We start from the raw sequence: 23,219 nt of genomic DNA, 5'->3' as shown, positions 1-23,219 counted from the left end.
GCAGAGAGGGATAAAGGAGAGAAAAAATTGGGACAACAATAATGGCATAATCTATAAAATACACTTTAAAAGGAAAAAAAGGCAATCACAAACTATTAAAAGTTTTAAGCAAGAAAAAAATTGTAAAAACTCTTGAAAACTCTAAAAGCTACTTGTAAATTTATGAATAATCTCTGTGTTTTGTCTATTTACTGGGCGACCAAAGTCTAGACAAATGATCATCTCAAATAAGGCCATTTAGTATTGAGATGAAAATATCCTTTAAACATCTCAGCGCAAAAACCAACTCTTTCAGATAATAGGAAAACATTTCTCCTGACTTTGGGTTTTCACAAGTCTTGGAATGCAGATAACACTGATTGGCATGGTGGCCAATGTGCAGAGAAACAACAAGCCAAACCATTCCCAAGTTCTCAGAAAAATTATCCAAGATGCATATATTTCCTTACACTGAGTACTCTACTGGCTCTAATGTTGTGTATAAGACTGTACATAAGGAATGCAAAGTAAAGGATTTGGACGCTTACTCCTATTCAGTGGGCCAACAGTTTGTCCAGTTTGCTTCATGGCCATGGCTGCCCTTTGAGCAAGCACGAGTTCCTAGGTCCGCCTTTCCCAGAGAGGACCTAAATTCACCGAAGCTGTTCTTCCTGGCCAGTCTTAGGTGCACCCGCCAGGAAGTAAAGAGCATCTTCGTCCTGCTGGTCAAGTTTCCAGTGAAGAAAAAGGACAGCCATTTTTAAGCTGCCCATCCCCCTTTGTACTCTATAGCTTCCAAAGAGATGGCCTTACTCAACTAGATCATTTTACTGCTGGAAATAATTTGCCTTTAAGGTTCTTACAAGAACATAGTGAAGAGCAATCACTAAATAGACCCTGACCCTCCAGATGCACTGGTCACATTCCATTACCACAAAAACTCACACAATGTAGGTATGTAGTTAATGACAAGTTGTAATTGGTGCCAAGTTTTAAAAAAGCACTCTTTTGACATTAAAATGTGTTCTTCTTTGTACTAATGTCATGTCTTCTGAATTTTCTGTTTGAGGTTTTTTAAATTTTCCTCTGTGGAATTAAAAAATCCACAAGTCCTATCATGCCATTCTTTCTAGATCTAAAATAGAAACAGACAAAAACATGTATTAGTAATTTCTCACAATATAATACCAATTTTATGAGACATTATGATTTAGTATCATTTAAATGCAATATAATTTTAAAATTTTACCTTAAAACTATTTACAGTCTCTAGTCAGTAATTCTTACCTCAAAAATTAAAGCATTCTATTTTTCTTTATAAAAATGGGTATTTATTTCTAGGTTAAAAAAATGGTACTAGTCCTAGCCACAGCAATCAGACAAGAAAAAGAAATAAAAGGCATCCAAATTGGAAAGGAGGAAACAAAACTGTCATTGTTTGCATGACAGTGTACATAGAAAATCCTATAGACTCAACCAAAAACTACTTGACCTAATAAGTAAATTTGGCAAAACAGGAAGATACAAAATAAATATTCAGAAATTGAAGGCATTTTTGTATACCAACAATAAAATATCAGAAACAGAAATCAGGAAAAAATCCCATTTGATATAGCAACAAGCAAAATAAAGGACCTAGGAATAAACCTAACCAAGAAGGTAAAAGACCTGTACTCAGAAAACTATACAACCATGAAGAAAGAAATTAAGGAAGACAGAAACAAATGGAAGCATATGTCGTGTTCATGGACTGGAAGAATTAACATCATCAAAATGTCCATACTACCCAAAGCAATTTATAGCTTCAGTGCAATCCTTATTAAAATACCAAAGAAATATTTGACAGATAAAGAACAAACATTTCAAAAATTTGTATGGAACCATACATGATCCCAAATAGCAACAGTAATTTTGAAAAAGAAGAACAAAGGAGGAGGGATCACAATACCTGCTATCAAACTGTATTACAAGACCACTGTGATCAAAACAGCCTGGTACTGGCATAAGAACAGATGCACAGATCAATGGAAGAGGATAGAGAGCCCAGAAATAAACCCATGTCTCTGTGGTCAATTAATATACGACAAAGGAGGTAGAAGCTTAAAATGGAGTAAAAATAGCCTCCTCAACAAATGATATTGGGAGATCTGGACAGCTACGTACAAAAAAAGAAAAGGAAAAAGAAACTCAACCACCAACTTACATCAGATGTAAAAATAAACTCAAGATGGATAAAAAACTTAAATCTAAGCTATAACCATAAAAGTCCTAGAGGAGAACATAGGCAGGAAAATCTCAGATATTCCACACAGTAATATTTTCACCGATATGTCTCCTAGAACAAGGGACATAAAGGAAAGAATAAACAAATGGGATCTCATCAAAATAAAAAGCTTCTGCATGGCTAAAGAAAACATCAGCAACATGAAGAGGGAACCAACCATATGGGAAAATATATTTGCCAACGATACCTCAAACAAGGGTTTGACCTCCAAAATATATAAAGAACTCACATGACTCCACTCCAGGAAGACAAACAACCCAATTAAAAAATGGGGGGCAAAGGACCTGAACAGACACTTCTCCGAGAAGGATATACAGAGGATCCAGAGACACATGAAAAGATGCTCAGCATCACTCAGCAGAGATGCAAATTAAAACCACACAGAGACACCACTTCATACAAGTCAGAATGGCCATCATAACTGAATCAGCAAACAAGTGCTGATGAGGTTGTGCAGGAAAGGGAATCCAAGTACACTGTTGATGGGAATGCAGACTAGTGCAGCCACTGTGGAAAACAGTATGGGATTTCCTCAGAAAACTGAAAATGGAACTACCTTTTGACCCAGCAATTCTACTGCTGGAAAAATACCTTAAGAATCCTGAAACACCAGTTCAAAAGAACCTATACACCCCAATGTTCATAGCAGCACAATTTACAATAGCCAAGTGCTGGAAGCAACCTAAGTGCCCATCAGTAAATGAATGGATCAAAAAACTATGGTACATTTACACAATGGAATACTATGCAGCAGAAAGAAAGAAGAAGCTCCTACTCTTTTCTACAGCACAGATGGAACTGCAGAGCATTATGCTAAGCGAAATAAGTCAGGCAGTGAAAGACAAATACCATATGATCTCACCTATAAGTGGAACCTAATCAACAAAATAAGCAAGCAAAATATAACCAGAGACATTGAAATTAACAAAGTGACAGTAACCAGAGGGGAAGTGGAAGGGGATAATGAGGAGAAAGGAGGAAGAGTTGCTGGGAACATGTACAAAGGACACATGGACAAAGCCAAAGTGGGGTAGGAATGAGGGTAGGGAAAAAACACAAAAACTGGGAAAAAAAAAGGGTAGAAAAACATTTTTCTTAATGTAATTTCATCATGGTTTTCTATTTCTTGGTGCTCCCATTGACTTAAATTTCACCTTTTTCTTTACTTAACAAGGTACTAAAATGGCATTTTTCTTCCTTGCCTTTACTAATCTCTCTTGTCTTAGTCACAGTGAAATCCTTTGCTAAAAAGCAGTCGTCTCAGGACTGTCCATGTTCGACTTCTGTGTCTTTGAGGTTTTGAGTTTTACCTGCATAGAGATCATCCTGTTCATCTCTATTTTTGAAGATACTTATTTTTTTGTTTTTGAAACAATTAAAAGTCCGCACTCTCATTTTAAGATGTTGAAAAATATAGAAAAGCATAAAAAATGTTCAAGTAAGCCACAAGCCTGTTATCTGGCGATAGGTTAACCTTTCAGTGTTTCTGCTCGGCTTTTACATGTGTCAGCTGGGCATAAGTGAAATCAGGAGGCCTCAGGAGGCTTTGTCATGTCTTAGAAAGACATGACAAAGATTTCTTCAAGGGCCTTAGGGTTTGCAAACCAGAAAACAATTAGGGAATACGCAATGTACCAAAGAAGAAAGAGCAACTAAGAGTACTTATTGTGAAATGTACATTCTTGAGAAGAATCAGTTCTGAATTCTTAGTCTCTGGATTGGTCTGAGATGGTAATCCCCTAAATGACCGGTGGCCTGCGTGGATGGGTTTCAGGCAGTCTAGGTATGAGAACATCCTGCAGGGGTAATCAGAGGTCTATCTGGAGGTCTCATGCATATGCAGGCATTGGTGAAGGACTGGCAAGTTCAAAGGTGAAGTTCCCGGGCTCGTTAAACCAGGGATAGAATTGTTTCTTCATGCCCCAACCTACTTGGTGTTAGTTAATTCAGCAGCTTGACTATAATAACTCTATTTTACTTCTATTCTTCGTATGTCAGAAATTTATCTATAAATAATCATCATGTAAATGTTACTTTACCCCTTGCTTCTGAGCATTTTTCTGTGTTACTAGCTATGCATTGAAAGTACTGAAATGTTTACCTTTAAAATCAATAGAAATCATACATTTGTACAAACAGAGTATAAAAAGGTATAAAATGTAAATTAATCTTCTTAACCGTAAAAGATTATCACCATTAAAAATTGTTTGTTACTCTTCTGATAAAAGTGTTTCTGACTACACAAACAAGCTATTCTACTGTTCTGTATCTTGCATTTAATATTTACAGCTGTGTCTTGAAGCTGTAAATCTTCAGCGTTACAAATTTGCTGTCTTCAGAAGACAACAAATCTGCCTCATTTTAACAACCTTATGGAATTCCTGTGTATGGACATACCATGTTTCACATGCATCCTTCTGACAAATACTTCTCACCTGTCTTTTGTTGTTATTTCAAGCAATACTGCAATAAGCTTTATTTTTTTAAATGTCAAAAAATCAGCACTATATTTAACGATTTTTCTTTACTGACAACTCAAACTTTAATCACTAATTAACAACGGTACCCTTCAATTTCAAAAGTTGGTTTCAGTGAAATTTAAAGAACTGTCTTAAGCCTATTAAACTTTGGCACTGTCAATAGTATCTTTTGATTTTTCTATTTTTAGATATTTTATTTCTTGACAGAAGGCAGACATGAGTAAACTACTGTCGACATCAGTAGATACACTGTACAAATACTGAACTATGACAATGTTGATGTTCAGTGTCAGTGGGGAAAATGAGATCTGTCTTTAGGGCTCACATTTTAAAAGTAAAAGGGGCACAGTTAGGAGTGGTTCTAAATCTTATTTTACTGTAAAAAGCAGCCATCTCCTACAGGCCCAGGGGAATCACAGTGTGGAGCAGTCTCATGCGGCTGCCGAGAGAAGAGCAGAGGGTTGGAGAATGACACCTATCACCCTGACCACTTACCACCCTTCTCCTCAAGTCACAGAGAATGACGGCTAGCTGGGGCTCCTGTCCACAGCTAGGGAAGCACCATTAACGAAGTGATGAGAGAAAGTCAGAGTGGAATTTTATGTGGACTTACACCTTAGGTAGAACACACCAGGCCAGGGTGCTTCTGGCAACAAGAGGCTGCTCTAAACTTCCAGTGGCTTCCAGAGCCTCCCAGGCTAGGTCCTGGCAGTGCTACCCACAGCCGTACCCCCACCAACCCCAGGCGTCTCCTCAGCCAGTGCTCCTGGTTTTCCAGCCCAGCCAGGAGTGAGGAGGACACTGGTGGTGCCCCATAGCAGGCACAATGGGGGCAGCTCTCTTCGAGGGCAAAGACTGCCCCCCACCACTTGAGAGGAGGGAAGCAGGCCGAGGGGATGGACCCCGGGTCAGATGTGGGAGGCTGGTAAGTCTGGTGATAGGATGACACCAGTCCACCTCCTGTGGCTTGTGAGTGAAGAGCAGGCTGGAGGAAGCTGGTGACATGCTGGGCAGGGTGCAGATTGCCCTGTGCTCCAGGTTGGGCTGTGTCTGCTGAGGGCCTGGGGGTGGCCACAGGAAGGCAGGAAGGGCTGTGGCACAGGTGTGGGAGGCAGCGACCCAGGAGGGACTGAGGGAAGGGTAGCTGCAGAGGACACTGTGTGAGCCAAGATGGAGATTCAAGAGGGCAGAGTGTTGGGCTCCCCAAGGGCCTGCTGGTGTCAGGAGTGACAGGGAGGGGAAGAAATAACCGAGGAGCCACAAAGGAGTGCTTACAAAATTGGCAGGTGACAGATGAGAGAAAAGACAGTGGACTATAGAGTGTGGAGGCACAGTCAGTTGCCAGGGGCCTCAGAGGGGATGTGATTTGGAAGGATGGAGGAGAGGAAATGGCTTGGAAGGGACAAAGAGCGAGGGCTGTGGGGGTAGCCAGGGTTCTGTCAGCAGGAAGTGACGGAGGAGTTGGCACAGGGCTCACTGGGGCATCCCAGACGTGGAAGGTTCCAGGGAAGTAAGAGGGGATGTGCATCTGGGCAGTGAACATGCACCTGCCAGGTGGGGCTTCTCAGGGGCCCAAGGGGATGTGCATCCTCCTAGTAAAGGCCCCTTCCCTGGGCTCTCTGGTCCTCACTGCCCTCGAGCCCACCTGCTATCTGGGGATCTGTGCACCTGGTGTCCCCAGGATCTCAGCTCCACAGAGCCCAGGTGACCTGATCCACAGACTGCATCCCTGGCTCAGAGTAGGCACTCTGAGAACATGTGCTGGGGCCCACAGCTCCTGACGGAAGCTGTGAGGCTTAGGCACTTGGGGGTAGCAGACCAGGAGGTACCGGAAGGCCTTGGAGCACAGCCTCCCTCCCTTCCTCCCGAAGCCTGAGGGAGCCGGTCAGTCCCGTCCCACCTAGAGCCTCCTCCCCTGTCATCAACAGGCTTCCTGGGTTTCAGCCCATGAGGGGCACCACCACCGCCGTCAGGGAGCCTCTTCTGTGGGGCCACAGCCCCCAGTACTTGGGGCAAACAGGTAGCCACTACTGCCCCACCTGCCCTCCAGGCTGTTCTTCCTCTGCACACCTCTCCTCAACTAGCACAATATGGGGCACACAGTCAGCACCCCCAAAATGTTGCTGGAACAGAGGACGAAGTAGTGTCAACGGGCCCAGCCATGCCCTCCACCTGCAGTAATCCATTTCTGCATTTTGTCGTTGAGAAATGAATTCTTTCCAATATACAATGGTTTTAACCCACTTGACACACTAAAGAGTCAAGATAAATTCAGATAAACTTTTCTTAAAGACAGAACANACCTGCCAGGTGGGGCTTCTCAGGGGCCCAAGGGGATGTGCATCCTCCTAGTCCAGCCCCCTTCCCTGGGCTCTCTGGCCCTCACCACCCTCGAGCCCACCTGCTATCTGGGGATCTGTGTACCTGGTGTCCCCAGGATCTCAGCTCCACAGAGCCCAGGTGACCTGATCCATAGACTGCATCCCTGGCTCAGAGTAGGCACTTTGAGAACATGTGCAGGGGCCCACAGCTCCTGACGGAAGCTGTGAGGCTTAGGCACTTGGGGGTAGCAGCCCAGGAGGTACCGGAAGGCCTTGGAGCATAGCCTCCCTCCCTTCCCCCGAAGCCTGAGGGAGCCGGTCAGTCCCGTCCCACCTAGAGCCTCCTCCCCTGTCATCAACAGGCTTCCTGGGTTTCCGCCCATGACGGGCACCACCACCGCCATCGGGGAGCCTCTTCTGTGGGGCCACAGCCCCCAGTACTTGGGCCAAACAGGTAGCCACTACTGCCCCACCTGCCCTCCAGGCTGTTTTTCCTCTGCACACCTCTCCTCAACTAGCACAATATGGGGCACACAGTCAGCACCCCCAAAATGTTGCTGGAACAGAGGACGAAGTAGTGTCAACGGGCCCAGCCATGCCCTCCACCTGCAGTAATCCATTTCTGCATTTTGTCGTTGAGAAATGAATTCTTTCCAATATACAATGGTTTTAACCCACTTGACACACTAAAGAGTCAAGATAAATTCAGATAAACTTTTCTTAAAGACAGAACAGATTTCCTCCCTCTGAAGTCTGAAGAGAACTGGACCCCAGACTGCCCCGAATCCCATGGGAAGCAAGCCGCCTCCTGCCGCAGCTTCCTTAGCACGACGTGGTGACATCTCCGTGTGGGCGCCTTTCCTTCCGGCCACATCACAGCACGATTAGTCCCAGTACCTGGGAGATAGGGCCCCAGGTGCCTGGCAGAGATAAGAGGTATACACGCCTGCACACCCCAGAGGGCTACTTACATGTTCTCCTTGAGAGAGGCAAGGTAGACCTCCGTTTCCACAGCGGAGGCGTCTGGGTCCAGTCCCGACAGGTAATGGTAGACGTAACAGAAAGTCTCGAAGGGGATGCGTGCTGGGCCCCCCTCCTCGTCTTTGGTCAGGATCTCACACAAGTGCTTCATTGCACTATTCAAGGACTAGAAACATCACAAACGGGGTGGGGGGGGGAGGCAGAGGGTGGCAATTAATGCTCGGATTTCCTAAAACTGTCAGCAAAGACACCAGCAGAATAAACACTCAATTATATTTTACAGAAAGTCTCCCGAAGTACACTAATGTCCTTGACCTAAATTAAGGACCAGGTGAGTGTATACTTGCCATATAGAAAGAAATAACAAGGAAAGGTTTCGTCAGGATGCGACTGGTTTGAAAATTTTTAATCTACCAATTTTATAGTAAAATAGGAGTAAGTTTTAAAATGGGAAAACTGACCTCCTCAAAGATACATTTCCCCACCACTGTCCACGCCCACAGGTGATGCATGTATGTTCTGTCTAATCCCCTCGCCGTCTTCCAGGCTGTCCCGTCCTCTCCCTCCCCTTTTACAGCTGCCAGTCTCTTCCTTGTTTCTGTGCCTCTGGTTCTATTCTGCTCATTAGTTTATTTTGTTCTTTGGATTCCAGTTGTACGTGAGGTCATGTGATATTTTTCTTTCACTGCCTGGCTTATTTCATTTAGCAGGATAGTCTCCGGGTCCAACCATGCTATCCCCAAAGTTCTGGAAGAAGAGGTGCAGTGTCGTCATCATCATCACCATCACAATCTTCTCCCAAATCTTCATCTGCCTCATCTGTTGGAGGATCGCGGTTCAAAAGTTGGCTGAGCCACCGTCAGCTTTCGTGATCGGCCACGACGGATTCAGCAGCCTCTGCAGCTCAGACACTGTGACGCCTCTGGGCTCCCAGAATCCTCGCATCTCCGTTTCTAAAGATGAGCCCAGGCTGGGTGCAGTGGTTGCGTGAACGGGCGAGGAAGGCACCTACTTTCCTCTTGGGAGGCGCTATTCTGTGCCTTCGTGTACAAATACATTCATATTCCACAAACCAGAGTGACTGCTGTTGGGGGGAACTGCAGGTATTATGGACTCTATGCTGCGGGGCTGACAACCTGACCCTTGGAGCAGTTTGAGTGATAACTGCGTGGGAGAATCTGTGATAGAAGTACTAGAATACATACCACTCCAAAAGCAAAAACAGAGACTCAATTATTTTTTAATACACCTAAACCATCTTGGTTAATGCTCTCGTCTCACAGGAAAAATGATCCACCTCCCAGTGTCCACATCTCGGCTACTTCAAAGTCAAGGAGCAAACAGTTAAGGCGTTGCCACCACCACAGAACAGGCTGTGAGCACCATCTTCTGGCAAAGCTGAGGGTGCACAGTGCCTGTGTTGTGAAGAGGTTGACAGACAGCAGTACAGTGGTCACAGGCCATTACTGCCCAGAGAAGACACACTGTGACTCCCAAGTCAAGGGGGAAGAGGTGCTATTGGAGCACATACCCTCAGTATGCAATGGACCGTTTGGATCCCATTTATCTACCGAGTACCCGGGGGACCTTGATAGTTACATAACAAAGGTCCAAAAAAAAAAAAACCAAACTGGGTAAGAAAAACAAGGGAGCATGGAGCTGGGTGTCTAGGTGAGATAAAAGAATGACGGTCGTGTTCCCTGCCAGAGTCACGGTGTAGTCACAGAGACGATGCCCTCTAACCAGGGATGACGGGAAAACCCCAGGAGGGCGGCGTCTGCTCCTGGACACCCGCTGCCTGTTTCCGCTGTTCCTCATGCGGCTGAGAGACCATGCCTCGGTAACGAAACAACGCCAGCCTTCAGCAGAACTAAAAATTTCTGAAGTTTGCCACGGGTGTTCAAAACCCACTTATTTGCATGATTTCTCCCATTTGGAACAACTGTTAACATCTCCCGTGTTCAGTGCCCAAAGGTCCCCTGTGTTCAGGGGCGGACCCTGCTCTGAGCAAGAGGACTCTGTGCAGGGTCCGCCCCTGCTCTGAGCCTTGTCTCAGTTCTGGAAACACCAAGCCTGCCTCCCATGCACAGTGGGTACCTCATTCCTGCTCTGTCCCTCTGCCCGCAGCACGCACCTTCACCCCAGCGTGGCCAACATCCTCCACTTCCAGCCCAGATGCCCATCTTCAGGGAAGCCTTCTACCCCACACCACTAAGCCTCCAGAGCAGGTGACCCGTCCCAGCCTCCCCTTCAAGCCATTCAAGCCATGAGAGCCTGAGGAGACACATTCGGGGTGGGGGAGCCATCGCCTGTGTCAAAGACAGCGTCAGGTTTCCAGGAATTTTGTGAGACGGTTGGCCATCTGTGGGCAGGTTGAAACCAGCTGCGGCGAGAGCAGTTCTACCACATCCGTGGGCAAACACTGCAGATGAGGTTCCTCCCAGAGGAAAGCAGAGGCTATGGGGAAAGTCATGGGGCCTGCCTGCCTGGACCAGTGGCGGTGTGGGGAGAGCACTCGGACGCCCTCAGGGACGTGCAAATGGCTGGAGACAGGGCTGCCTTCCTGCCTTTCTCCCATCCTTCCATTTCTTTGTCTCGCTTGTTTTAAACAACACACTTTTGTTATCTGGCAGTTTCTGGGGGTCAGGAGTCTGGGCACAGCTTAGCTGGTCCCCTTGTCGGGCTCGGTCCAGGTGTGAGCCAGGGCCTGGGTTCCATGCAGAGGCTCAGTGCTGAAGGAACCAGTGGCAGCCGCACCCTGGTCCTCGGTGGAACTCATTCCCTCGCTGCTGTAAGCTCGTCTTGCTGAGATTGGCTGGTGGCTGCCCTCAGCCACAACAAGCAAGGTCCTGGACATGTGACCCTCTCACAGCGCAGCCGCTTGTTTCCCCAGGGCTCCAGGAGCTCCCCCAGGTCCTCCCAGTGCACATGTGAGAAAGATCTCCTTGTGTTTCCAGCAAGGGGAGGAGAAAAGGCAGCAGGGCAGGAGGGAGGTTCTTGCACAGGATGAAGCGTCTGAGAGCTTGACAGGGCATGCCCCTTCCACCCCACAGTAACCCTGTGAGGTGAGGACAGTGGGGCCCAGAGAGGCGAAGTTACTTGCACAAGGTAAACCAGCCAGGGGCAGAGGCAGGCGCTGCTGAGCCCCACACTCCCCCACACAAACAGCTGCAGGGCTGGCTCCGGGAGGGAAGGATGGGGCAGACACTGGGCTGCATTCCCAGGATTCCAGGCACTGGGCTGCAGGAGGTGAAGGCTGCGCAGAACTGACGCCTGTCACTGACAGCTGGGACTCAGGGCTGGGCGGCGGGCTGGGCGGACAGCAGTCCCCACCACGCTCCCTTGGAAGAGCCATTTGCTGGCTGCACTTCCCCAAGGCTCGGCAAAGCCGCCCTCTAAGAGGCTGTGCTGGAGAGAAGACTCGCTGAAACTGAAGCTGTGTGTTTCACAACATGTGTTTCTTGCTTGAAACTTTGCAAAGACGTGTCGTTATGTCGGATTTTACTTTTGCGTCTGACACCGTGGAAGGGGGCCCGGCGGCTGGTGAGGAGCAGGCAGACGGGGTCTGCGTGAGGGCAGGTTCCAATCCTGAGGAGGAGGTATTTAAGGAAAGAAATACATCCAGCCTCCTCACATCACTGCTTTCTGCAAAGGCACGATGACATTACCGGTGTTAACATTTCTGACAGCAAGACTTGCAGTCATTTTTACATCCAAAAGAAATCATANCTTTTGCGTCTGACACCGTGGAAGGGGGCCCGGCGGCTGGTGAGGATCAGGCAGATGGGGTCTGCGTGAGGGCAGGTTCCAATCCTGAGGAGGAGGTATTTAAGGAAAGAAATACATCCAGCCTCCTCACATCACTGCTTTCTGCAAAGGCACGATGACATTACCGGTGTTAACATTTCTGACAGCAAGACTTGCAGTCATTTTTACATCCAAAAGAAATCATAAAGCAACTTGCTTGGTTTTGCCCTGAGAGTTGTTTCTTATAAACAGGCTTCTGACTCCAAAGCGTGGCAGGCAGTCGGGCTTCTTGCTCACAGGCTCGGCAGGCGGCCTGCCTCTGACCTCCCACCTCCTGCCATTGCTGGTTCACTCGAGGGTACCTACGACCTCCCGGGAGGGGGTGACTGGCCCCCTCGCTTCGTTCTTAGCCGCTTCGTTCTTAGCCACCGTCTGAAACTGAAGTGCAGACGTGTGAGAAACACAGGTGGGGAGGCGGCTATGGTTCCTGAGCCTCTTCCACGCGCCAGTCTGTGGAGTTTTTCAGTTTCGGAGTTTTAGCTGCCATTAGCATGACACGCAGAACCACCTCACCCAACCCCCCAAACTGTCCCGTTTAGCAAGCATGGAAATAGAGATGAGAACAACGTCTTGACTGACCCTTTAGATAAAACAGGAACAAAGAAAGCTGTGCTCCCTGAGGTGCGGCCTGACTGTGCTCAGGAGGCAGACAGAGTTAGTGTCAAAGTGGGGTATTAACCCCAACTCTCGTTCCTAGAAAGCCTGTGAGCCTCTTCATTTCATTTTCTTATCCTCACAGGATTCTCGTTAGTAAAAAGCTGTTCGGGGGCTTGTGGCAGGTCAGGGTGGGAGACCCACATTCTCTGAGGGGCTGGGACATGGTCCCAGCGTGAAGCCAACCTGTTCAGGCTGGACGCTGCCCTTGGCCTTGTCCAGGAAAGAGATGGAGGGACCACCATGTCCAGCATCCATTGTCATGAGTGGATTGGATGGGAGCACAGTGACAGCACCAGTGGAAAGTGCACCCCACCTCTCTCAACTCTTCCCCACAGAGGAAGAGACTTGGGCCTGGTAATGGGCTAAGCAGTGCTGGGGACAGGTGAGCCCAGAAACCTCAGAGCGGCCCCTTCTTCTCAGTCACCAAACAGGTCTGGGCAGGAGCCCTCACTTACAGAGGGTGCTGTATGCAGAACAGGCTTCAGAGGCTGACCCGGGGGACACGGAATAGAGGGCAGTGGGAAGTAAGCGAGGACGCCCCCTCTACCCCTGGGACAGGCACCACCAGCGATATTCTTAAACATTAAAGTGGTGGATGAACATTTTTTGTTTTGTTTTGTTTTTTTAAGCATGGGAATCAGTTTTGGGGCATCAAAAAATTGTGACCCAAGTCCCCCATTCCGTACACACACTGACTGAGAAAGTCTGTAACGACATTATAGGACCACCGATGGTGCGGCAGAAATGTGAGGATACAGGTCACAACACACAGGCGTAATCCTTTCCGTGGGTAAGCACACGAGGCACAGGGCAGGAGGACAGGAGGCACCACCACACGGACCTGCCTGGGGCAGCCCACGAGGCCCGACTCCCACCTGCAGCTTTCCACACAACGACCAGAGCAGAGCTCAGCACTTGGAGAGACAACAGGATGTCAGCTCTGAGGGTGCAGGGGTGTTGGCCTCTCGCGTTCACTCAGGAATCTCAGCACGCGGAACAGGGCGCAGCACAGACCAGTATCCCGTCCACGGTTGTGACAGCTTGAAGGAGTGGGCTCTGGTCTCTGTGAAGGCCTTAAACGTGACTCATCTGAGTAGAGTGATTTTTCAGAGAAATTCTCGAGCACGGGGACAGTATCTGCCACAAGCCAGGCAGGTGGACAAGGAGGCGGCAGCAGGAGCAGCGCCCGCCATGGAAGCACAGAGACGAGGTTCCAATTTTACAGAAATCCGAGATGGAAGACGACGCAGTGACCCATTCTGAATCACTCCTCATCATCTTGCTTCACGTCTTCATTTCCTCCTTTTTGAAGGTCTTTTTTTTTTAAGCATAAAGATAAATGTTAAGACCGCAAACTACACCAAGACTCGTCTTCTGGAAGTCACAGCTTCAAGTCAGTGCCTTCCAAGCCACCCTGCCAGCGCGGGTGCACAGTGGCACCAACAAGCCAAATCCCTGCATCCGCACCCAAGCCTGCTTCGGGGGCCTCCCTGCCCCTGCAGCCCCTGCCGACAATAGCTGTTCGAACCCATCTCTGTACTGTGTAAGGCGGGGCAGGCCCAGGCGGAGCCAGCATCCCACCACCACCCCCTGAGTCTTTCACACTTGAACTTCATCCTTGACGGCAGGCAGGGGCCACGACTTTCCACAGCAGGAAAGGGCTCTAGGAGAGAGGCAGGGCCAACAGCGGACACAGCCTCTGTAATGGCTTAGTTAGGGGACAGAGCTGGACTCACACGACCCGTTACAGGAAGAAGAGAGGCCTGCATGCTGCTTTCCACCCCTTCCCCAGTACCCAGTGCAGAAGATAAAGCTCCATCCTTGACGAGATGTCTCCATCCAGCGTCACGCACTGCACGTGGACGAGACCCAACCTGCCAACCCAGATCCCTTGTGGTTTTAAATCTGGGGCTTCGTTTTCACAACCAGGGAGACAGAAGTTACAAAGATGGATCCCAAAATATGAACTATTCTGCTTTCTCATCAAAACTGAGAGACACAAATCATAAACATTAATTCATATGTTTGACACTAATTTCATATTACTGAAATCTCGCTTTCACAGAGTTCCAGAGAAACCAAGCAACATGAAATTTTTAAATACTTCAATGTACTTGTCTTCGTGCTTCCCTAGAACACCCCACTGAGATCCTACTCACTGGTGACCCCGATGCTGTCTTTCCTACTGGTCAGCCAGCGTCCAGCCCTCAGCACAATTAGCCCAGGGCTGACGGCCCTCTCTGTGGCTGAGCGGGGACACCGCCTCTGGGCAGTCACACAGCAAAACTGAGCAACGTCAGGCAGCCACTGGCCCAACCTCTGGCCAGTGGGGCTTTCAGGGTTTCTCAACTGAAGCCACGGAAAGGCAGTGAATTGAAGTGTGCTCCCACAGAGGGTATGTTGCACAACACAGGAGATGATCTACACCCATTTGTAATGACATGGATGGATAAACGTAGAAATCTATTTGGGAATGAAAGAGTCCCAGAAGATTACTACAGCATAATTATCTTTTTATAAATATAAACAGAACTATAATAAGGTATTTCTCGGGGTATATATGAGGTCTGTCCAGAAAGTATCTAGCCATGCACTAGGAACACTAGATTCATTGAAGAAGATACAAGAAACATTGCACACAGGGCAATGACACTTCAGTCCACTTCAAAGTAGACACTTTGGGACCTCACACAGTTCTCCCAGTTGCCACCAGCTGCCCCATCGTATTTTGCTAAATCTCATCGATAGTCTGAAATCTCTTGCTTTTCAAAGGTGATTTTCGTTTTGGGAAAAGCCAGAAGTTGCAGGGTGCCAAATCTGGGCTGTAAGGGACTGAGTCACCTGGGTGATTTGATGTTTGACCAAACACCTCTGCAGGAGATGTGATGCCTGAGTGGGCACGTTGTAGTGATGAAGCTGCCAATCACCAGCTGCCCATAGCTGCAGCCTTGTGCATCATCTGAATAGTTTCCACAGAGGAATGTTCAAGCTTAATGCAAAATTTGACACAGATTCATTGCTCTACTCGCTCCATCATTTTGAATACGATAGCCACACAGTACACATGCTCACTCAAGGGCATCTAGCCCCCACTGACTAGTACAGTGAAGTTGCCATTGTTCATACATGCACATTCCAGTCCACTTTCCTTGGCTACAGGTTACATCAATGTCACACACACTGTTCTTGTTCTATTAACAATGGCTGGGCTTCTTCTGGACAAACCTTGCTTATGTGATAAAAGGGAAGTGTGAGAGTCAGGAGAGCCTGGCTCTCAAAATTATCTCAAAAAATGCTTTGCGGGGGGGGTGGGTCATCGTCAGTGCTAGAGATCATGTCAGGTGGTATTCCATAAAGAAATTTTTTTAAATTAAAACTGAATCAAAGAGGCTCGTGCATGGGCCTCAGATGAGTGTGAACCACGAAGAGACTGACCTCCTAGGCTCCCAAACCCCTCACCTCAGAAACAGTGAGGTCGCCTGGGTCTCCCTTCCAAGTCCCTGGGTCATACTTCAGCATCAGCAGAGCTGCACTGTATCTGTTAGTCACTGATACAGATTTTAATGAAGGTACAAAACAATTCTGTGCTTCTCTCCACAGATTGGGAAAACAGACGTTATCTCTGCCCAATGATGTGTAGTTTAATACAAAGTCACTGAGGCTTTCTTTTCTAGAACCTAAATACAATTGAATGACATCCACATGTTTTACCCACTGTTGACATCTTTCAGTGTATTGGGAACAACGTGCTAATGGACTGAGCTACCTGTCCAGAGCTCCTGCTAATTTGAGATATTCATAAGTATCTACCTTCTGTAGATTAAAATAACCATAATCCTAAAAACACATTAGGTATCTGGAAAACACTGCTTTTATGAGACACAGTTACTAAAGTAATGTGTTTCCTTCAGTCACTGAAACACCCGAGTTATTTTTCAGTCAGGCCAACGATTACAAAGAATTACTAATATGCTATTTCTAGGTACGTACCCCACCAAGCATGCTACATCCAAGTGCTAAAAACTTCATCCACTCAATTTTGTGTTCACAAGGATCCAGCTGCAAGACAGCTCTGAATTTTTCAATTGGCAGGCACAAGTTTTTCCATTTCTGCTCAAGGTCAGCTAATTCCACATACTGCCTGTGGCTACACTGTTTGGAAAACACAGTATAATTTATATAAGCTTTAAAATCTACAAAATAATATAATGCTATGAATACCTGAACATACCCCAAGTAGCCAACCCCACACAGGGACAGGGGAACTCTGAATTCACGACCCAGTTAGCCCTGGGGAAAGAAGGGGGGGGTGTGGTGGGGGAGATGCACGGGTGGGGAGGGGCACAGGAGCTGGACGACAATTTACTTCTTAAACAAGGACTGTGAAGCAAAGATGGCACAGCGCTGTGACTTAATAAAATGGGTGGGCTGACGGTGGGTGTGTGACTCTCAATCTGTCCAAGATACTTCACAACAAAAATTAACTTCGGTAAATAAAAACATTTAAAATCCAACCCCATAAACATGGTAACAGTTAATGGGAGACATCTTAAAGCCGAAAATAAATGTATAGCCCCTACTATTTTAAAACAATCTATAAAAATGGGTCACTTCTGTGACCTGCTGGTACTGTTCTGTGGGTAAAGCTCTGGGTAGTATTGGCAAGTCTCTTCCCAGGCCACCCCCTCTCGATGGCTACTCGTCTTTCCTCACTTCAAAATCTGCAATGAGCACTGCGCTGTACACCTGAAACTAACCTAATATTGTACGTCACCTGTAATTTAAAAATACAAAATTACCTAAAAAAATGCGTAATAGGGACCAGTCACTTTAAAAATCAAGGTTCTATCCTTGGTGTCGTTTTTTAGCAACACGACCCAAGCACTATGAATGCCGAGCCCCAAAGCTGGTGTAGTTCCCGTGAACTCGTTCCTTTGATAGCAAGCAGGTGGGCAGGGAGGAGACGCACCAAGGGCTGTGGAGGTAGGGCCAGGCCCAGGCCGTCTGGAGGGTTGGACACCAGCCCTCCCTGCCACCCCCCCTCCCCAGGTCAGCTGTCCCCCACGTGATCACTTCAGCATACACATAGCTTTCAAGGACACCTGTTCACATTCCTGCTCCCATGTCTCAAATGCCATACTTTAACATTTTTAGACTTTTATTTTAGTCTTGTAGCATTTAAGCATCTTAATCTGGTATTTAAAAGAAATTATACTGCACTTTTCTACAATCTAATCCTGATAACTATTTTGGGTTCTTTCAACTAGAGACAGGCACTGAATACAACAGAGCCAAATGAAACTCGAAGAGTTCTGGTGGGGAAAGCACCATGCGAGGATGAGAGCAGCGGTGGCTTCCGCCAGGAACTGGGGGACAGCAGGGCTTTCGCTCAAGTTAAGCTGATTGGTACTGCAAACCCTCTGATACCTGCTTGTGCAAAACTTTCAGCAGCCCTTGAGTCAGGCCGGTGTCTGTTTTCTGAGTGGCCACGGGCATTTCAATTCTGTCCTTTACAGGAAGCGGATCTCCTCTTGACAAAGCTGAAAAATACCTAACCAACAACAGACATCTCTGAAGACTCAGCAATTCACAAGAAGCAAGTCAATGAACAATTCTCGCACTTTCTTAAATGAACCTTCCACCCTGAGCCCAACGGTCGGTGATCAGGGAGGGAAGCGCTGGAGTCTGAAGGCGCAGGTCGCTCCCCACTCCTCCACTCAGCTTCCCTACTTCCCCCTCCCTGCTGCCTGTCTCTCTGTCTGCAAGCCAGAGACAGTGACAGTCCCTTCCGGGCCTTGCTATTTTTCCAGGGGCTGGAGTGCAGCCATCGCTGCCTATCCAACTGTATGGCACGCAGGTCGGGGATGTCCTCTATTTGTGCTGCCAAGAAGGGGCTGCACCACTATGCTAAGTCAGAGGCTGCCCCTCCCCTCCCCTCCCCTCTTCCTGCCTGGTTTGTTTTTTGTTTATTTTTCTAGTACTTTTTTCCCCTAACCTGTCCTTTCCGGACCCCACATATTGCTGCTTATATGGGTGACAAGAGAGGACACAGAAATGTTCGGGCCAAGAAGTCAGGAGCGGGCACACATCCAGCCTCTGGCTGGTGGGGAGGGAGGGAGGGGGAGAAGTGTCAGGCAGGCTCTTCTGCAAAACTCACTCCCCTGTGGGCCGCCGGGCCGGAGGTGGCCACAGGCAGCAATCTAAAAGGTACAAATAATTAGAAATATTTCGGAATATGTAACAAAATATAGATAAAAAGACAGCTGATAGGCTAAAACAAATGTTACATCTCATCCCCTTTTTCTCCACCCCTCAAATTCAACTTTGCTTTCACGCTTTTACGACAATCCAGTCATCTCTCACTTATTTAATGGTTTGAGGGGGAATCAAAACAAGGCAGCAGCAAGTCAGACAAATGCGGACCTTGAGACCTAAGGTGCCAGGCAGACGGATGGGTGCTTAGCTTTGCTCCTAATTAGGGTTTTCACCTACCTCATGGACTTCATTCTTCATAGCCTAGCACATCTGACCTGAGCTGGATGGAGCCTGTAGAACAGTGGGCGACTCGGGTCCTCCCCCTTCCTGAGAAGGCACTGAGTTGTCAGGGATATTCTGGTTGTCACCACAGGTGGTGGATGGTGTTACCGCCCTCTAGTGGGTACACACTAGGATGCTGCTAAGGATCCTATACCCCCACCTCTCAACCCCCAAAATGGTCCCCACCATAGTGTCAGATGAGCCAAGACTGAGAAAGCCTGCATTAGTGACAAAACCAGCTTGTGTTAAGCTCTGCTAGTATCCTGGCGGTGCGTGTGAGCGAAAAAGTGGCCTTTTAGCGCTCAACCAATTCTGGCTTCCATCCTACTGCGTGACGCACACCTACTCAATGACACAATAAGGCAAAGCTGACTAGCTGTGACATCACAGCAAAGTACACGGGCTGGGGGGGGCAAGGCTGTCCTACTTTTGCTGCTGGTGAATCTCATTTGAAAGGAATGCTAACCTGAACATGTCCTTGAGTCCTCCACAGCAGGTACTTCCACATACACCCTGGTTTTCCGCTCTCTTTTTATCTTTTATTTTGTTCTTCTTGACACAGACCCTTTGTTCATATGCTGTGTCCTCATCTTGGAATTCCAAAGTCTGCCTATGAAATCTTTCAGAGACCAATTCATCTTCTTCTGAACAACATCCTAACAGATTCTGTTCTGAGAGACCTGGAACACCTCTGAGTCCATTACACACACACTGCTTAATGAGTAATGCTTGTTTTTTCTCTCGAATTCTGAAATTAGTTCCATAGAACATTCAGAAAGTTCTCAATTAAGTCTTGTAAAGTTAAGCTTAAAGTATTAGTTGTCTTGAAAGCATTACCATAGATAATTTAATGTTCCAAGAAAATTATTAAATCTTAGAATGTAGTAGAGTACAAATAAATCTTATGAGTCCCAACTATCTTTTATTCAGGCCATGATTTTTCTAGGCAAACACCTTCAGAGAATATTTCAGAAGCAATTGACAGAAGTGTTTGTCAGAAAGCAAAGCACCAGATATCCGAGTAGGAGCCTCCTATGGGAGCTAGCCCCAGGGATAGTTTGTCCTAATCATGGAAACTTCGGGTCTTATTTTGCATGGTAAAAGAGACCTGGCCTGTTATGTAAGGATCTGGAGGTGGAAAAAGTATACTGGGTCATCTGGATGGGTCCTAAATGCAATTACTAGTGTCCTTAGAAGGGACAGACTTGAAGATGCCACACTACTGGCTTTAAAGACAGAGGAAAGAGGCATGAGCCAAAGTATCCAAGGAATGAAGCTCTAGAAGCTGGGGAATCCAAAAGACAGCTTCTCCCTTCAACCTCCAGAGCAAGGCCTTGCCAACATCTTGACTTTAGCCTGTTAAAACTGATTTTGGACTCTGGAACACCAGACCTTTCAGAGAATCAATGTGTAGTTTCAAATCATCAAATTTCCTGCACTAGTCATAGGAAACTAATTCACCTTGGTTATATAGTTTAGAGGTAAGCAAAATTTGATATGCTAGTTACTGAAACATTTTAGTTGCAGTTATACTGATTCTTATGATAAAACTGAGTTTCTAAATCTGTTGAAAAAGGGCAGAGTTTTCCTGTAAAATCAAAAGGGTTTATTTTAATGGTTCTAAGGTCTGTTGATTTGTAACTTTAAAATTAGGAATGACTGTTTCTGAAAATAGTTAGAAAGCTTGCCACAAAAAAACTTTGAAAGCTCAGTTGAGCTGGGCAGGGTCGAGCCTTATCGCAGCCTCGGGCTGAGAACCCCAACATGACTTCAGTCGCTCCAAGTCAGCCAGTACCTAGCCCTATGAGGACTCCCTGAGAAGGAGTCCTGAACATGGCCATAAGATTCCCGTCTGTAATTATTGTATAACACAATGAAGAACCTTTATATTCGAAGCAAATCCTTTCTAAATTTTAGTCTATCTGCGTAAACATCACTCTCCAACAATGGAACTGTTATTACTCTGTAGATAAGTGAGCACTGTGCAGTAATTTCTGGCCCCATGGTCAATAAACCACGATGCTTCCTACATAGATACTTAGGTGTAGGTACCACCGATGCTAAAATGAAGTCTTGCCGATACTCTAAGCGTTCTGGGCGTTCGACCACCGCTCTGGAAAGGAGGATTCACTAGGGCGCCTGGGCACGCGGACCGCGGGCTTTTCCAGGCACTGGTCCCGGGCACTTACCCCGCGGACCACTGCAGCACGTCCGCGGGCTGGGTGCGAATCGCTGCCTTGGTAAATTGCTTCAGGATGTCCGGTAGTTCCGGGGGAATGTGGATCTGCTGAGCGCAGAACATGGTGTCGGGAAGCGGCATCGCTCTCCAAAGATCAGGATCAGGCTGGAAAGATCAAGGTGTGCTGCGGCGGAGGAAAGGCGGTGAGTTGCCCGTCTGCCCTCCCCCAAGTTTGGGCCCTGGCCAGGGAACAGGGTTTGGGGCGGGACCGGAGTTCGGAATCTGGGTCCGGACCGGGGTCCGGATTTGCGGTTAGCCAATAGGCCGTTTCGCTGGGCCAGACCTGGGGACTCACCCGCTAGTCCTCCGGCTCCTCGAAAAATGATGGCCAACCGCCCCCTCTAGCGGCCAAGACCCAGCTGCTCCGGAGCGCAAGCTGGCGCTATTGTTGCGCTGCAGTAACCCGGCAACCGGGGTGCGTGCGCGGGCCCCGCCCCCGGGCGCTGCGCACGCGCAAGCGCACACGCTTCGGGTTGTGGAAGGGTTGTTGCCGACGGGTTGTCCGGGAGGCAATGCGCGTGCGCAGTCTGGCCTCGGACCCACTGCAAGAGCTGTTCATTTCACTTAAGAGGAAAGAGCCTTTTGATCGCTTTCCTGCTGCCGACAGCGAGAAGCGAATTCACAAAGGCCACGCACACTTCTCCTTGCTCTAGCAACGGGAAACTTAGGAACAGGGTGACTCGGGTTCTCCGTTTGTGGAAGCCGTTAAAGTCACGAGGAGTCACTGCACTCACGTGCAGTCAGCATGAGCCTCCCTGAAGGAATCTGGCCCTTGCCTTCCTCAACTGCCTGGTTCATCCTGCACGTGGCCCTGGCAGCTTGTCCAAAAAATGTCGAAGTGTCGGCGCCTTAAAGCGCTTGCTGTTACCATTGTCCAGTTGTTTTCACTTAACTCTTTCTTCAGATCTCAGTTTATAAGCTACTGAAGAGTTTAGACGGTGGGTAGTTTCCAGCCATAAGATTCTGTTTAACTTGGTTTCCCAAGGTAGGGTGGCTGAGCCACTCCAGGTGTAGCCAGTTCTGATAAAACAGCTTTAAGTGGAAGGGTAGAAGAAGTTGTTCCGTTCTGGCGGGTGCTGATCAGGGCAGCATGCAAGGTGTGAACCCAGGTTTAGGGACATCCTGGCTGGCTGCTGCAACTGCCCCTGACACCCACACTGAATGAAAGAGGCCCCGAGACCCACCTCCCCTTGCTCACCTCTGGACAGAAAGATGGAGAACTAGGGTGAGCTATTTCCAGGAGACCAATGACAAACCCTCACTCCTTCCCTGTAGTCATCAAGCCCCAACCATGACTCCTCTACTTGGCCAACGTATCCACCGAATAGATACACGTTTTCAAATGAACAGCTTTAGCAAAAACTGAAAAGTCACTAATTTTGAGAACAATTTGGGAAAATAAGGTATCTCATACAACAATTGACCAGAGAAGTGTAAAATTAGTATATTTGGGGGGCAATTTGGCACTTGAAAATTTTTTGATGACTTAGCAATCTTTTATGAATTTAGCCTACAGAAATTCTAGCTTAAGTATGTGAAATAATAGGGACAAAAATGTTTACCAAAGCATATAATAAAATGGGCTAACCAATTCTTTCAGAAACGTTAAACCATAATCTTATCTACACAATAGAATACAACAGTCAGAATTTTTCAATGGGGTAGCTACTTAGGTGCTGATATAAGATGTTTGTAAAACATACAGTGAAAGAAAGCACTGTATAGAGCAGTCTGTGGAACATGTCTCCCGTACTGTGTGTGATCAAATGGTGTGTGGGCAGGTGTTTATATACAGAGCGCGGTCTGGAAACATATGCTAAACTACTGACAGTGGTTACCTCTGGAGAATGGCACAGGGCTTTCCGGTTTCATTTTAATTATAATACATTATTTTGATTCTGATTTATTCATTTATTTAGCAACATTGAATATCA

At 47.3% G+C, this 23,219-nt stretch overlaps 1 protein-coding gene across 2 annotated transcripts; it reads right to left on the bottom strand.

The window, feature by feature from the left end:
• Nucleotides 1-936: 936 nt before the first annotated feature.
• ROPN1L (rhophilin associated tail protein 1 like) lies at nucleotides 937-21,695 on the bottom strand. Of its 2 annotated transcripts, none has more exons than XM_037063005.1 (6): nucleotides 21,581-21,695; nucleotides 21,236-21,409; nucleotides 17,937-18,060; nucleotides 16,500-16,661; nucleotides 8,036-8,211; nucleotides 937-1,114 (listed from the first exon to the last, which is right to left on the bottom strand). In XM_037063005.1, the coding sequence occupies exons 2-6, from the start codon at nucleotides 21,364-21,366 to the stop codon at nucleotides 1,054-1,056; spliced, it is 654 nt and encodes a 217-aa protein (XP_036918900.1). In that variant the 5' UTR covers nucleotides 21,367-21,409; nucleotides 21,581-21,695; the 3' UTR covers nucleotides 937-1,053. The 2 variants fall into 2 exon arrangements, with proteins under 2 accessions (XP_036918900.1, XP_036918901.1); XM_037063006.1 differs by having other exon boundaries at nucleotides 21,236-21,390.
• Nucleotides 21,696-23,219: the final 1,524 nt, after the last annotated feature.

The sequence above is a fragment of the Sturnira hondurensis genome, unplaced genomic scaffold (genome assembly GCF_014824575.4).
Source record: "Sturnira hondurensis isolate 20B ecotype Veracruz unplaced genomic scaffold, ASM1482457v3 Scaffold0014384, whole genome shotgun sequence".
In the NCBI taxonomy this organism is placed as follows: Eukaryota; Metazoa; Chordata; class Mammalia; order Chiroptera; family Phyllostomidae; genus Sturnira; species Sturnira hondurensis.
This window is presented reverse-complemented; position numbering and strand designations above follow the sequence as displayed.

Bases quoted from the DNA above. Each gene is read 5' to 3' on its own strand.
- ROPN1L (XM_037063005.1), bottom strand. From the start codon at position 21,366: ATGCCGCTTCCCGACACCATGTTCTGCGCTCAGCAGATCCACATTCCC. The intron at 8,212-16,499 runs GTACGTACCTAG...TGATGTTTCTAG, and splicing joins GATGTAGCATGCTTGGTGGG to TCCTTGAATAGTGCAATGAA. The intron at 1,115-8,035 runs GTAAGTAGCCCT...TTTCTATTTTAG, and splicing joins GCCTCTCTCAAGGAGAACAT to ATCTAGAAAGAATGGCATGA.